At 38.6% G+C, this 17164-nt stretch overlaps 1 protein-coding gene across 1 annotated transcript in view; it reads left to right on the forward strand.

Annotated features, from left to right (window-relative positions):
- Positions 1-3955: 3955 nt before the first annotated feature.
- The window catches only part of DENND1B (DENN domain containing 1B), a 234567-nt gene continuing 221358 nt past the window's right edge, over positions 3956-17164 (forward strand). Inside the window, exons 1-2 of the mRNA XM_083359778.1 lie at positions 3956-4604; positions 7713-7777. Of these exons, the coding sequence (XP_083215904.1) occupies positions 4588-4604; positions 7713-7777 (82 nt within the window). The 5' untranslated portion in view covers positions 3956-4587. The remainder of the gene's footprint in view (positions 4605-7712; positions 7778-17164) is intronic.

The following is a 17164-nucleotide window of genomic DNA, read 5'->3' on the forward strand; positions in this document are numbered from 1 at the left end:
GTGTGTGTTTTTAAAGGGCAGGATGGCTGTCAGCAACACATCCAATATCATCACACTGATTGGAGTCAAGGTTGGCTCACTCCTGGCTCCAGTTAGCTCTTGGAGAAGTCATTAGGCTAGTGGTTCACATACTTTTTCCACCCTGCACTGTGAATGTTTCCATCTTATGTTCAATTAAAACATGACAACAGCTAATGTTTGTGTAGTATTATTTTAAGCAGACTGTGTTTTTCTATTGTTGTGACTTACATGACGTTTAGAGCACATTTTATGGCCAATTCATGCAAAACTCCACGTAATCCCAAAGGGTTCACATACTTTTTCTTGCAACTGTATGTGCATGATCCAGTTGATTAGAATAGTATTTCTCTGAAAGATTTTGTTAACATTCATGCAGTTTAGCATAACTTGAATTCATTCCAGTTCCATTTAAACTCTTTAGTTCCTTTTCAAAACAGGAAAAAATTAGCTGGGAATAAAATGTGATATTGATAGGTGTTCCATTGATTGTGTTCAAGCAGTTTCATATCCTTATGCCAATGTTTCAGTGAAAAGTGAGAATATTCCCCCAAGATCATAGTTTATCTCCTCCTCCTGTCAATAAAACCTCCCTTCCCCAGAAAGCATATTTTGCTGAAAATAGAGAAGTTTATTTGAATTGAAACAAGAAGTTCATAGAGGAAATGGTGAAAATGTCAAGGCCTGATTAGCAAAATGATCCTTAGGTTATATCCAAGCCTCCAAAATATTTATAAGATTATGCCTGTATGGATTGTTTGCTTAATTCCTCTAAGAATAATTACAGATAAATTACAATGTGCTTTCTAAAAAATATTCCTTTTGGGAATGATCTAGACTGGGCATTTATTATGCCACTGCCTCCGCAGTGAGGGGATGTTATCTGCAACTACACTTCACTTGGTTTTCTACTTGTAAATCTCCTGTTTTTCCATTGCTTCTTCAACTTCCTTTTATACAATATCTTTCATTATAAAAGATTTGTCCTTTTATTGGTTATAGGAAGAGTTAAACATTCAGTAGAAGCTGCTACAGTACCTCCATAATTGCTTTGGCTAGCAAAACCTATTTTGTCTATGGATTTGTTACAATGATTAAAAAATAGAGAAGCAAATAACAACAACAAATAACATATTAAACACTGAAAAAATTGTTCTAATCACTGCTGACAACTTAAATGCAAAAGTTGGAGAGAAACTTGTATGAAAAACTATTGGAAAGTGTGAGTTAGAATGGTACAATGATCCGGGACAATAGTTAAGTAGGTTTTTGTGTAGAAAATGGTCTGTTCATTGCTAATAGGCTTAGTTTAGGTCAGACTCACCTGTCCTGGGCCTCCCAAGGTCTTTGCCACCCCATGAGGTACCCCAGACTCTGCTTTCCACCTCTTGGGGTCCCCATAGATCTTGGGCCTGCTTCCCATTTAGCCACTCAAGGACTTGCAGGAGAGGGCCTGCTCCTCAGCCAGCTCCGGGGACAAGTAGCACCAACTTACCTTTCTGCTTTTTGAAGCTTCTGAGAAGGCAGCCAGCTGATGTGATATGAGACTCAGCTTCTCTACAGAGGCAGCCTGGTGGTAGCCTCCTGCAACTCTGCATGCAGGTGTTATTCATGATCCTTTGTTTTAATCACAGTTGTTAAGAGTGAATGAACCTGGGGTGTTGCAGTGGTCATAACTTTGAAACTAGGACAGCTCTCTACATGGGGCTGCCCTTGAAGACCACCCGGAGGCTCCAACTGGTACAGAATGCAGCCGCGAGAGTTGTGTTGGGAGTCTCCCGATACTCCCATGTTACACCTCTGCTCCGTGAGCTGCATTGGTTACCAGTTGTCTTCCGGGTGAGATTCAAGGTACTAGTAATGGTGTTTAAAGCCCTACATGGCAGGGGTCCGGAGTACCTTAGGGAACACCTGCTGCCGGCATCAACTTCCCTTCGCCCTGTGCGTTCCCACAGAGAGGGCCTCCTCAGGGTGCCACCGATCAGAGAATGTCGATTGGTGGCCCCCAGGGGGAGATCCTTCTCTGTGGGCGCCCCGGAGCTATGGAATCAGTTACCGGTTGAGCTCCGGATGGCGCCCGATCTTCGCTCCTTTCGCCGTGATCTAAAAACATTCTTATTCAAACAAGCCAGCCTGGCCTGATGGGGGATTGGTGGGGTTTTTTTTACTGTTGTTTTATTGGGGTTTTAATATTGTATTGATTGTTTTTAGTGGGCATATATTTAATCCTTTTTTAATTTTTGTAATTCTGTATTTTTATTCTTGCCCTGTTCACCGCCCTGAGTCCTTCGGGAGAAGGGCGGTATAGAAATATTATTAAAATAAAAATAAAATAAAAAATAAATAGCATTTGGGGACGGTCTGTCATAACTTTGAATGGTTGCTAAGCCACTGGTCATAAGTCAAGGACTACCTGTAACCCAATCCTTAAAAACAGATATTTAAAGGAATTTTCAAATTACATAATTGCAGTCTAATTATCCAAATATTAATTTTCAGATACAGTGGAAAATCCTTTAGATGAAATTAGTACCATGTAAGGAGAAAGTGAGAGGGACGCGGTGGCTCAGTGGGTTAGGACACTGAGCTTGTTGATCAGATGGTTGGCAGTTTGGTGGGTCGAATCCCGAGTGCCGCGTAACAGTGAGCGCCTGTAACTCGTCCCAGCTTCTGCCAACCTAGCACTTTGAAAGCACGTAAAAATGCAAGTAGAAAAATAGGGACCACTACGGTGGGAAGGTAACAGCGTTCCGTGTGCCTTTGGCGTCTAGTCATGCCAGCCACATGACCACAGAGACATCCTCGGATAAATGCTGGCTCTTCGGCTTTGAAACGGAGATGAGCACCGCCCCCTAGAGTTGGAAATGACTAGCACGCATGTGCAGGGGAACCTTTACCTTTAAGGAGAAAGTAGTGGCAACTGAATATTCAACCTCCAGAAGGAACATAAGGTTGCATAGTTAATATTGATGGAAACCGCAAAAAAAATATCAAAAAGGACTCTTTTTGTTTTACAGTTTACTCCAAAACTTTTGATTGTATTGACCATTCAAAACTTAGGAAATCTCTGAAAGTAATGGGTATGTTCCAGTATTTGATCATTCTGATAAGTGATTTCTGAAATAGCCAACAGAACATGAGGTGGATAAATAGAGTACTGGAGAGAACAGGAATGCACCTGCATAATGCAGGGAGAGACACAACAGCTTGGAGAGCTTTTTTCCATAGGACCATAGTAGTGGGCCAAGATTGGATGGAACACAATAGTAAGAGGTAAAAATGCAATTCAAGCAATTTCCACCAATTTTGCTCTTTTAGCAAACTTACACCCATTGATGTTTTCATCTGCTGTTGAAAAGTATTGCATGTAAGAAAATAATGCCAACTCATGGCCAAGGAGACAGGAGTCTTCTTAATTTGCAGGGCACTTAGCGAGAATGATAGCCTGACATTTTTGTTACTATCCATCTATTCTTATTTACTTTATCAAAATTTAAATCTTTGAAAAATCAGGCTAGTTAGTACTTTCAAAAAAGTTCCGGGAGGGCAACATATGAAAGTGGAAAGGCGATACCCCCTTACACTGTAGTGAGCCTACATCTTGCATTATAATAAAGGCCAATCCTTTATTTCAGAAACCTGACCTTCAGATTAACTTTTTCTAGTTCTCATCTTGAATTTTCCTTTGTCAATCAAATTTATAAACATAAACCATTATTATTTTTAATCCTTATGAACCTCTTTCAGATTTGTCCCCTTTTCAGGTTTGTCTTTTCCTCCCCCCGAGAAAATATGGCCACTACGTGCACTTACATACACGTAAGGCTTCTGAATTGATAGCAAGAGAGATCGGCTGAGTAGTAGCAAGCAGATCACTCCACAAACGGGGATTTCAATTCAGCTCTAAGATTGCTAACTTTTGTTGCGGGTTGCGTCGTTTGCGGACAAGCATCTTCAGCTTCAGTTCAGTGTTAAAAGTTTATCCCCTTGTTTTTTTTTCCTGGAGTTAAGTTGCTAAAAGTCCACAGGCCCGGACCGGAATCTACTTTTGCTTCTTGATGTAGCTAAATTGGCCATCGCAGCTCCTTGCTGGAGGAACCCTACGGCGAGGCTGCTGTCTTTCCTTTCCGCCCTTGGGCTAAGCGTCCGTCCGTCCGTCGCAGCAGCCCTGGCCAAGGCCCAGGGAAGAGGTTCCTCCAGCCCCCGTAGAGCTTCCTGCTTTCCACAAGGTGCCGAAGAAGCCGCTTCTCTGCGGCAGGAACTGAGCGAGGTAGAAGAGAGGCTGGGAGGGAGGTGCTGCTTTTACGGCCGCCGTCACGCCGGGCCTGGCCGGGGAGGCGAAACAGCGAGACTCGGGCCACTCTCGGCGACGACGCCTAAGAGTCGCCCGCGACCCCGACCTGCTCCCCTTGGGACGCGGGGCTAGAAGAAGCGAGCGAGCGAGCGAGCGAGGAGCCGGCGCGTCCCTTCCCTCTCGCCCTCCTTTCCCGCCCAGGCCGGACTGGCGCCTGCCTTTTCCCTTCAGGGGGTGCCGCCGCCTCCTGGGACCCCTCACCCCGAGATGCGACCATGGACTGCAGGATCAAGTAAGGGGGTCAGCGGAAGCGGGGCGGCGGCCCAAAGTCGGCTTGAAGGAGGGAAAGGCGCTCGCCAGCCGCCGCGGAGAGAGTGAGGGGAGGCGTCAGGCTAGGCCTCAAAACCACCCCCAGCCCCACTTTGCATGTGCGCGGCGGCTGAAGAGGAGGAGGCCGGCCGGGGACGGGAGCCGAGATCAGCAGGAAAGCGGCGGGCGGGCGGGGGGGAGGGAGGAGAAGGGAGCGGAGCCCCATCCCTGCTTTTGGCGCGCGTCTGTCGGGGGCTGCGCTCCCAAACGCGCTCGGAGGGGAGAAATCCATTGACAAGCACTTGGGTTTGCTTAGGTGGGATCCGCCGGCTCTTTCTGGGCTTGCTTTGTCTTTGGATAAAACTAGCTTATCGCCCAAAGCGACTCTCCTCCCCCTCCTTCCCTTTGCAGAATGAAATCCAACAGTCTTGGGTTTTGGTTTTTTGTTTTTTTTTGAATGGCCGACGGTAATACCTGGATTCCTCTGTCTCCGGTCTGCCTTTGCTTGGCTGTGCCTGCTGGGTTTACTTTCTTGTCCAGTACTTTGACACATACCGTCAGCAAGTGACAGTGCAGACCTCCCTAGTAAAGGTCGGACAGCACATTTTTTTTTTTGGCAGAATGAAGTCCACTAAAACACAACAGGCCAAGGCTGGTGTTTTCTGACCTGTTGGCAACCTAAAACCCACGTGAAAAAACTTCTTTATCCTCATTTCTAGTGCACAGTCTCTGCAGCCTGGTAACTTAAGATGTCATTCCCCCTTTCCCCAAATGATAGGATTTGAAGATTAAACACTACAGTACTGTGGTGTATTCTAGGTAACAGTTTGATAGGAGCACCAAAATTCCCCAGCATTACTGAAAAGAGCATGTGTGGCAAGAGTGGGCAGGAGGATGTTAAAGTTGGCAAGGAATTTCCCATGTCTGAGAGTAATGTGAGTAGAATGATGCCACAGACTTAATGGATATAAATATTTTCGGGTTTTAATAATTCCCACAGGGGGTTGGAAAAATATACCTCATTTGAATATCTACGCCAATTCCAAACGAATTATTTTTACAGTGAAAAATGAATTAACTTTTTTCTCATTTGGTGATTGCACTTAAAATCTTGACCTTGCAAGCCTTGCTAAACTTTGCATTTTGAACTATTTTTTGCAAACCATCAATGATCTGTTCATGGTGAGCCAGCTGGAATAGACATAAAAGCCCTTGCCCAACACACATTGAACTGGTTTGATACTTTATGATGCAAAGTGACAAAATTTGAAAAGCCTTTTGTGGAAGCCTAGAAGCAGTTACACAGAAAACAGAAATATTGACCTATGAGATGTTTATCTAGTTTCTAAAGAAGAAGTTGTGGTTATAGTTGGAGAACCTGTTATCATAGTAGTTTTCTTTTCAGTCATTGTGGGTAGTTCTGGAGTTAGCAGTCTCAACTACACAAACCATTGCAGGAGAGAGCTCAATTGCAAATCCTATTATAGCTGCAATCATGTATACAATTACTAAGGAATAAGTCTCACAGAAGGACGAATTTCAAATTGAGCAAGCATAGTATTTACATTGTGCAAAGAAGCATAACATCCAGAAATTATAAATGATTGATTTTTAAGGGTAGAAGCCCCATGAATATAAATTTGGTAAAATGATAATAATTTTATGACTATTTTAATACATTGAATTTTGTGTTCCACAGCAAATATGTTTATAGTTCCTTAATTATGTAGTTTAACTTTCTTGAATGTAGCACGTTCAACTCCAGTTCCAGTTTAATATCTGCTTCTTCTGGCCTTCTATTTACATATTTATTCATTCTCATGGTCCAACAGTTATGTAACCAAACAGAGGGTGACTTCTTTATTAGAGTTGGGGGGGGGAATGCTCACATGTTCATCTGCATGAAACAGTAATATTTGCAAACTCAAGTAATTATTGAAGAAGTTACAGTTTGCTTATTGCTGTTCAGTTGTTCTGTCTTAGATTTTCCATGCCCATTCTAGCACTTTTTAGTATTTTGCGAATAATTTCTTTGAGTTATTGGCTGGAAATTTTAGAAGTTTAATTCCAACACAACTGGAAAACATGATTCAGGGAAAATTAATATTAACAAAATTCCATTAGAGATGATTGTAAAACAAAAATCCATGCTAAGCTGTAAGACAGTTTCCATAATTGTACATGTGAGGGCAACCCTTCCTTAAGCCATTAGGTGAGTGTTTTTTAAAAATTGGAGCGTACCAACGAAAAAATCTTTATCAAATTCAGTTTATTTAAGTTATACACAATAATATCTTTGAGTTCATATTTTATATTCTATATAGCCAGTAAGAAATAAATAAATACTAGAACTGCATAGCAGTTGCTTTGAAAATTTATAGAGGACTAAAATATGTATAGAATTTGGGAGGAGTAATGTGTAAAGCATATACTGCATGACATTACATATGACATACTAGAAGTCTTGCAAGAATAACAATAAAATTCCATGGTGAAAGGTTATTCACCCATTATGAAATGATAGAATCCTTAAATTTATAGCTACAGAATTTGAAATAGATGTTGAAAGAAGAACTGGCTAATATATAGGATTATAAAAGATATATTATTGGTTTGCATACATATGTACTTCGAGGTTACTGTGATCAGTTATCTCTTATCTTATACTCTTTATTTTAATCCCTAATGAAGTAAGGGAAAACAGTTATTTTCCTAAAGATGTAAAACAAATGTTATTTCTAACTTTCAGCGTCAGTTCCCACTTGTGTTTATCTTGGCAGGATTCTCTTTGTCCTTCTGAGTCATTCAGTGCTGAGAGTTAGTGTACTAGAGCTGGATTAACCATTATATAATCTAATGAATTTCAACAGTCAAGCTTAAATAATATTTGTTGAGCTTGCATTGTAATGCAATTCTGTATATCTCAAGGTTGGTTGGTAAATAATCATTGTGCATTCTAAGGGACAAGTAATTATGAGTCAATACTATTATGCAGTTTAATGTTATAACAAACACAGCATTCCTGTGATTAGATTATTTAAATGTTTGTGACCAATTCATGACTAGTCAAATATTTTGTTTTTACTTCCAGAGAAGATCCAGAGACTACCTTTGATTTGGTGATACAAGTAAAATGCCAGGCTTCTGAAAATGAAGGTAATGCACATATCTTTATATTCTGCATATAAATTAGTTGTGCAAAATGTAACAAGTTATATTTTTAATGTAGATAGACTAATATAGTTAGGAAGTGTGCTTAATTGTTTTTATTATGGTTATTTTTAATAATAGAACTATATACGGTAATTATAGCTTACCACATTACATGTTTTATATACTATTAGCTGTAGCAACCACAATAATATTTAATTAGAGACATACAGTTTGCTTTGAGTGTGTGGTTTAGCCTTTTTTCAATTTGCACATTATAATGGATTCCGTAAGTTGTGTTTAGCAGTACATATAATTATGATGTTTAAGCAGGAATCCTCTTTGGCTATGTATGCATAAGCGTTTGGGCTGCTAGTTTAAATCATTTGGTTGCCGTTACTATTTGAAAAACAAATGGATAATGGTCATCTTAGGAAGGAGATATTTATGGATAGTAACAACATTATGCTTTATCTACTTAGATCTGGTAATCCTGCTTAAATACAAAATAAATATTTTTCTCAAATAAGCTTTTGCATTGGTTTAATCTTTAAAGTTAGGTATGGAAACAATACCCAATTTAGATGCATTGTAGAGAATATGGATTAGCTAAATTCAAGTGTTCATGACTTTTGCAGGTAGTCCCCAACTTATGACCATTTATTCAGCAACTGTACAGGATTATGATATGTTGAACAAAGAAACTTATGATCGCTTTCCGAAGTTATGGATGTTGTAGGTCCCTCACTGTCATGTGGTCAAAATCCGGGTAAGGGTTAGAGGACTCACCTATATGTCCTCTTAGCTGCCCTTCCCCCCTCATGTGCAAATTTGTCTCAACTTTGGAAGCTTTGGCCTGCTCCATGCCCATTTCTCTCCACCCCATCATGCCTAGGTCCACTTACTTTTGCATTGTTCAGTAGGTGCTGATAGATGCGCCAAGCTGATGTGAGGCACAGCTTTCTGTCATTGCACCATTCTTTAAGCGGGTTTCATTCTCGTGGAAAGTATATTAGAGCCAAATAATTTTATAAATCAAGGGTTTTTTTCACCCAAAATATTTTTCTAGCATAAAATTGAAAATGTGTCATTAAAATGATGCTTCAAATAGATCCCACAGTCTTTTTTCAAAAATAAACATAGTGATAAATACAAACTACATCATTGCTTGGAAGTGAGTTCACATTGCCCGAAAGACATAAAGATAATCTGGAAGGTCATGATGAATATCTTGAGTGACTAGAGTCCAGGGAATAATAGAGAAGATATTTATCAGCATGATTTCTGGTAAATGTTTTTTGTGACTGGCCATGACAACCAATGATAGTCATTTTGTGAATGATCAGCTTCTCTTCCTATGGCTATCATGCTGAGGGAATCTTTATGAAATACTTTCAAAATCCAAGTGGATTGACTGACTCCCCCACCCTACTTAGGGTTACTGAACATTTAATTGGCTTTCTTTCATCAACATTAGATTGGATACAAGTACCATAGGCACTTGGGGACCCATAACCCCTGATAATAATTTATTTTTAAAAAGGATAATGAAGAGAATGAAATAAATCTGGTGACTGCTGTGTATCAAATGGAAATTTGAATTCTAGTGAAATTAAGGTTTAAGTACTTGCACCTTTTTGTTTTGTCTATGTAGTGTAACAAGCTTGGAACTATCCACTGTTTTGGATTGAAGGAACCTGTTACTTGTTTTAGAAGTGAAATAGTCTAGTTTCAGGCTCTTGTCCTCTGACATTGCAAGACAAATTTGTTTGATTGATGATTGAACCATTTATGAAGTTTTAGGCTGAGCAACATGGGAAACAACTCACAAAAATAATTCCTCTTACAGAACTCTTATTGTCATATAGGAAATAAGTTATATCTCTGTATGGTAATAGTGGGAATGTACATTGTAAGGAAGGAACTTCAAAGATAAATTATTCCAAAAGTAAGCATTTTGGTGTTTGCCAAATGCCCTAAAGCTGATATTTGGTAGTTAAATGAATGATCAGTTAAATATTGGGGGTAGGATTTCACTTCTTGGGTTAGTGTAGGTCCCATTAGGATTATATTAAGCAAAATGCCACAAAATTGACAATGGCTCTGCAAGATTTATACTGGGGCAAGATTTATACTGGCTGTTCTTAAAGTATTAACAGCAAATATTTATGCACAACTCTTACTTGGTATTCACACCCATATAGCTCTTTTGCTCCAATAGAGAGAATACAGCCTAAATTTCTAAGGTTATTTTCCAAGTAGTGTGAAGTGTGCCTAATGTGGTCCTTTGTCATGAAACTAGTATGATTAGAGTGGAAACCAGCATGTGGTTATGTATATTTTCATTCTGGTTGAAATGGCGTTTTTTTGCCATTGGCTTATGTACCTCAACCCTAGCTGATAACTTGGAAAAGTTAATTAAAGTTAATTTATGAGAAGTGGCAGAGTCATGGTTTTTCACAGGACATATTATTGATGATGATGGCCTAAGTAGGTGGCATCAAGCGACATGTTAAGGATAAAAATTCAGTTAAATTTGTCAATCCTCACTAAAAAAATAATAATACTTGTTTTCCCTTTTTTAGTTCAGCAAAATATTTAAACCAAATATCTATCTCTAAATTTAGGGGATCACTAACTCTAGCATGTTTTAATGCATCTAACAACTATACTTGAAGGAAAATTCAGAGAAATTCCTTATTCTTTAAGACTATCCATGTAGCGAAGGAACAGTTGAAATGCAGCTAATGTATTGTTGCATTGCCCATTTTATTTATTTATTTGCATCCCAGCATTTATTATTTTTATAAATAATTTAAGCGGTGAACATATCCAACACACTTTCCTCCTCCTTTTTTCCCCTACAACAATAATCCTGAATTGGGCTAAGAAAGAGTAACTGGCCCAATGTCATAAAACGCTTATGTTTTACATCCTCCATATTAACTAAATTCCTGGATCATTTGAATTTATTTTATATACTGTTGTTAGATGACAAATATGATTCAGTCTCTTTGAATATGACTAAACTTTATTCTATTTTTTATAAAAATCACTGAAATGAAAGTTACTGTTTAGCTTTAACTTATTTTAAAAGTTCAGTTTCTACCTTTTAGGTGGAATTCTGGTCATTGATTGTAATAAAGGCCTGACTGATGAGTAATGGTGTGGGATTTGTCCTTTGCTCAGTGAGCCACATTTAAAAATCATATTAAAAATTCAGACTGATGTTTCCTACTGTTTTGAAAGATGCTAATGCTATATATTCCTGTGGCAGATTTTAGGCTCTTCTAGTATTTTATGTCTCTGTTGCCTTTTTAAAAAAATATTTCACTTATATTTATGAATCCAATATAAAATGCACACATTCATCAGTTACCCAGCTTTAGCTTTAAACAGATTTTCATGCTAGGATAACCGTTTGAATATATCATACTTAAAAATGTGACCTATTCATTGTCTGTGCCTGCACTCTTTTCTTCTTTATAAAAGAGATTTGTATTTTAAATGGGTGTTCTTTTTTTGTTTTTGTATCCCATCTGCTTGCTGTGCTTGATCTTGCTGTGAAGTAGAGGTTAGTGTATGACATCACAGTCACAAATGTTGCTGGGAAATATCAGCAATAGAGAATATTGTCTTCTAACAAGATTAAGCAACAAGAAAGACTGGAAGGAAAAATATGCTCATAGCTTTAATATTTTGCTGATATTTTCATTATTTTTTAAAAATAATTTTAATATAGAATTAAAAAACGGTTATCTTGTTATCATGAATCTACTTATGTTCTGATAGCAAACACTGAGAGGACCTTTGCATTAGTTAATGTACATTAACAGTACTTTGCAGCCTGTGTTTTTTGGTATGCATAGTATTTAACTATTCCTATCCTTCATACTGCGTATGATTAATTGATCTGTTACTTTGCAGTGGTAACCTCAAGAAGGTTTTCAAGTTGGAAGAATACATTTTGGAAATCATTTTCAATTTCATTATAACTTGAATGTAGATCATCCAGATTCTGCTTTAAAAAAAAAGAAATCTGAATTTAATCCAAGGCAAATCTTTTTTGTCAAGTCCCTATGCATGAGCATACCCATGAATGACTCCCCCCCCCGGAATTTCATCCATGCAATGTTAACATCTCCATGTAGCCTTGGCTTTATGACTCTTAGTTTTTAATAAATTGCATAATAATAAATAAATTGTATAATTTAATAAATTGTATAGAAATCAAATAAAACTAAACTAAACTAGATGTGTGTGGGTGTGTAAAATGTTTTAATAGTCTGTTATGTGTACTACCAGTTATAGCTGATTGGCTTGGTGGATCTAGCTTCTGTTGACTGGATATTTTATTTATGACTTGAGGAAGAGAGAAAAATGATGTGGAGAATGCTAATGGTTCTGTAGTAGTTAAAAGAATTGATGAGACACAGGTTCATGTTCACTATCAGCTATGGGAGCTTCCTAAATAATTCTGGAGTAGTCTTACCAGCCCAACTATCTTATAGGGCTACTGTTATGAGGAGAGTTATGAGGAGACTCTCACAATATGAGAAGGTAAAGATCTCCAAGTAAGCCACCCCCAACTCATGGAGGAAAGGTGGGGATATAAAATTGACAATTACTCATATGCGTTAGTGTCATTGGTGTCTGCTTGCAATTATTTAATCAATTTATTAAATGTTATTACCATAGTTTTGATTGGCAAATTTTTCCTAAGGATTTATAAAGTGGTGGTTTTTCTCAAAAGAACATTTTTCAAAAGTGCAGTGAATCTTTATGACTGACCATGTGAAGTAGCAAGATTGGGTTATGGCAGGGGTGTCAAACTTGCAACATCATGAGACGTGTCGCAATGTATCATGACTTTTTCCCCATTGCTGGAGCTGGGGTGGGAGTGGTTTCGGCATGATGCATCCGGCCCATGGGCCGGCAGTGTAACACTCCTGGGTATTGTGAATAAGTAAAGCCCATTTCTTTTATAAGCAATATTAACACTGTTCAGTTTGACTGGATCACCTGAGAAAGTAGAAGCTGCATGAGAAAATTCTTGTCTTGTATGCTTAGCTTTTTGAAGGCTGTGTTTACACATTGAATTCCAAATATAGAAATGATAGGAGAGGATGGACACAATTAAGGGAAAAAATGTATATTCTTTTGTTAGTTTAAATTTAGACATATATTTTTGTACTATTATTAAACAAACAGGAAGCCTTATGTGATCATTTCAACCAGGCTTGCCTTAAATAGGCAAATTGTGGTGCAGTTTTGTCATAACTCTAATGTATTTTGAACCTTACATAAACTACAGCTAATTTACGGAAGCTTGACTTTTTAAGTACAATGCTTAAAGGAGTTGCTCCTACTTTTGGATTTATAATAAAGATATGATGTGAATATTGCCAAGTTTAGAGGTCTTGATAATCTGCTGGTTAGTGATTAAGAGCTTGATCTTTCTTCATTTGCTGATTGATGCAGGAAGGAGAAAAACTGCATTATGTCTTCTAGTGATTGGTTCATTATCTTATTAAGGCACAACAAACAATCTTTTCAGGCCTGTGTACAAATTTATAAATGTGAGCTTAGTGTGCAGGCCTGTCTAATTACAAAAAAGAAGCAACTTTTCAAAAACAAGGCAGAACGTCAGTTTGCACCCTAAATGTAGAATAATATTTCTTTGGATATTATGTAATCATCTTCATTTCCAAAAGTTGAACAAGTTAATCATGTCAAAAGCACACAATTTGTATCTCAGGTTCATCAGCCAAACATATGGACAATCTTTCTCAGTCATGATGACCAAACACACAAATAGAAGAAGTGATTCCGGCTTTCTTTTTTTCTTTCTGGAATTACTTCCTTTCTCACTGACATTCCTCTTTGGCCATTAAATTCCTTCAGTGCCTTGGTTGTAATCAATTCACTTCTCTTACATTTAATTTTTAAGGCAATTGATTGGGTAGAGGTAGCACGCAAAGCTGCGTGATGTAAAATGACAATAGTGGTAGTAGCAGCAGATAATGGTGTATTGTGAGATATTTTTATAACCACAGCACCTGGAGATTATTTTTTCTACTCCCATCTTTCTCTGCTCTGTCAGTTACACTCATTTCTCATTAATGCTCCAATTCCCTTTAAAAGAAAAGTCATCTGCAAAAGCCCTTAACTTATGTTTCTTTTAAAATCTTTATTCCTACAATTGTCTTGTCTTATATTTACGTTCAGTATTTTAACACCCAAAATAAACAAGAGAGGAGATTAGCAACCTGCACTCATTTCTTGGTGAGATACTTGTTCAGCACTATCACAGGTGGTACTCTTAAGATGCTATTATCCTCCCATTTTTTAACACTAGTATTCTTCCATTCAGAAGACCAATTGAAAGCAGTCTGACAGAAAGTCGCAAATGGTGACATGATTGTAGTATGCTGGGACAACCACAAGTACAAACACTCATTTAGTACCATTGTAAGTTTGAACAGTTACTGAACAAGGAGGGCCACTTGTATTTGTATATGTGTCAAATTATGGAATCAAGAATCTGTATATTCAGTGTAGAGAATTAATAAGGAAGGGTAATTTTTGACCTACAACCATAGTTGAGTCCAGAATTATCACCATAAGTTGTGGTCATTAAGTGAAGTGCCCATGTGATGGCCTCACTTAGTGACTACAATTCTGGCTGTCCTTGCTATGGTCATAAAGTGGAGCACATGGTTCCTTGCGGTTGGGGAAGCCTGATGCAGGCCTAGGCATCTCCCTATCTTAAATGGGTCCTGCGCTAGCTTTCCTAGCACCTCTGAACTACCTCTTGCACATCTTCCTGCCCCACTGGGTTCCCCACCCTTGGGCCTTCTTGCTTTGCTTCTGACAATCACCTTTCCAAATGAGTGCCCAGCTGATGCAATATGTGGCCTTCCTAAAGAGGCCACCTTGCAGCATTCTGGAGTCAGGCGCCAATTGCACAAGGTTGCAATTTTCCAAATCCTGAGAGATCCTGAAAATGCCAGCTGCTTCCAGAATGGTGTGAAGGGGCCTCTGTAAAAGGCCATGCAACACAATGGCTAATTCTCTTTTAGAAAGGCAATTTTTGGAAATCACCTTTCCAAAAAAGAATCACCTGATGAAACATGCAGTCTTCCTAAACTAATTCATGCCATTCTAGAAGTGGCATCATTGAAACAGCCACAATTCTTGAATCACAAGAATTGAAGCTGCTCTCAAAATAGCACCGGCTTCTGGGATAACATGAAAGGGCCTCTGTTAAAAAAAGCATACGGCATATCGGCTGATTTTAGCATTTAGCATTAGCTGATTGTAGTGTTTACTTCTTTTTGTGTACTTATTCTGTACTTATTTCTGCACCTTGTGAGAAAGTTTACCTCATATACTATATATCTTGACTATAAGAATAAACATTTTATCTTTTATATTACCCTTCTTTTTAAAGATATGTGATCAGTTAGAGCATAGCATATGTAGAATCTCTTATTACGTTTTTCTTTTTGTACAAAATAAATTTGATATATGATTTTATAGAAAATTGGGGGGGGAGGAGAAGTAAATTGATTTTAATTTTTAGAGATTGTCCTGTGCCCAAAGAGGGCACAGTTTAGAGGAAAATATTTTCTTCATGTATATTGGAACAGTAATTACTACTGTTAATGAAGCTATATGGGGAATACCTTGGGAGACTGGACAAAGAGATGCTGCCAAGACAACAGTCAGATAAGCATAGATGGGCAAGTCTCAGAAGTTACCCTCCCTAGTTTCTTAGGCTGTAAAGAAGATGGAGGGGGGGGGGGAGAGAGAATTGTACTTTCTCATACCGTACTTGCAAATTCTGTCAATGAAGCTTCATACTAAAGTAGAATTGGTTTATTCCTTGAAACTGACAGAAACAGAAACATAAATGTTTACTTTGTTTGCTTTTAAAAATTCTAGAGTAGGAAATTTTTCAAAGTCTATTTACCTTATAATTTAGAAGTGGAAAAAAATCAATTCCTATCATATAGATAGTCTTTATCTAGTTAACTGTCTCAGAGAGCATTTATTAAAGTCAGACTTGAACTTGTTAACTTGTGGTTAGATCTTTTTAGGGAAGTGCTGTATTCTAGAGAAAAAGCAAGTTAAAAAGAAATAGCTTGTTTAAGTAATCTTTCTGCTCTACAAAGGGGAGAACAAAACAAAATAAAACTGTCAGACACAAGACACACTGAGAGAATTTTACCTGAATGAGATAGCAATCAATCAACAGTCTTTGCAATCTGTTTCTCTCCGTCAGGTGGTTTGCTATGGTCATTTTTCTGGAACCAAATGAAGTTACTATCTGTATTGTCATTGTTTTATTCCTCATTTTCTAGCCATAAGGTGTTTATTGTAACACTCTTGATCACAGCTGAGAAAATGCTATTCATGCAAGGAGTGTAGAATTTCTTACCATCCCATAGTTGCTGATTCATGACCCAGAGACTTTAGCCAGCATGACTAGTAGTAAAATATAATGTGTGGAAGTGACTTGGAGCTGACTAAGGCAGAGGTCTCTGACCTTTTGGGCACCAGGGACCGGTTCCGTGGATTTTCCGCAGACTGAAGGGTGTGTGGTTTTGTGTGCTGCCTTCATCCTGCAGATGGGTCTTTGCTTGTTTGTGTGGACTAGTTGCTGGCATGCTGCAGTCCGGTACTCGTCCACGGACCGGGGGTTGGAGACCCCTGGACTAAGGCATTAGTTACTGCGATCTTTCTAATCCAAATTCAGGTGCAGTTTGTGGAGAAGATAAAACTGCAAAGGCTGTTGTAAAGCTATGGTTGCTACCTTCTCTTAGAGCAAGAGCCACAAGTTTAAGAGAACCTCCAAATGGTGCACTGATTTTATCTGGGGGAGTACAGAGCTAGACATGAAAAATCTCCAGATCTGGACTTCCGGTTTGCCAATGCAGCCGCTGTGGATGTTTGGAGGATGACTCTCGTCTTCCATATCCAGTTTCGCATTGCTGGGGGCCCCTAAAAGGGCTTAAAAATCGCCTCAGAGAGGCGACCAGCAAGAGGGGCTTTTGCAAGAATGTGGGAGAGCGGCAACTCTTCTGTTAGTGCCTGTGTTCCCTTTGAACCGGTGGATGAAAAACCGGCCATAGCAATATGGCCAGTCACTAGGCTGTGGACAGCCGAAGTCACACTTACCATCAGTCAACATTAAAGCAGCGTGGAAAAGACTGTGTGAGATCTACCTCTCTTAAATTTCAACTTTTTTTCTACCTATGTAAGCTGCTAAAGTACTTTTCCCCTCTGTGGAGAGGGAAGGGGGATTTTAGCCCTCCCTCCAGAAACAGTGGCAATTGAATATAAGGGAAGATTTTAAAAACCTTGAAAAAATAATTGGATTCCCACTAG

The sequence above is a fragment of the Vipera ursinii genome (genome assembly GCF_947247035.1).
Source record: "Vipera ursinii genome assembly, chromosome: 3".
Taxonomy (NCBI): Eukaryota; Metazoa; Chordata; class Lepidosauria; order Squamata; family Viperidae; genus Vipera; species Vipera ursinii.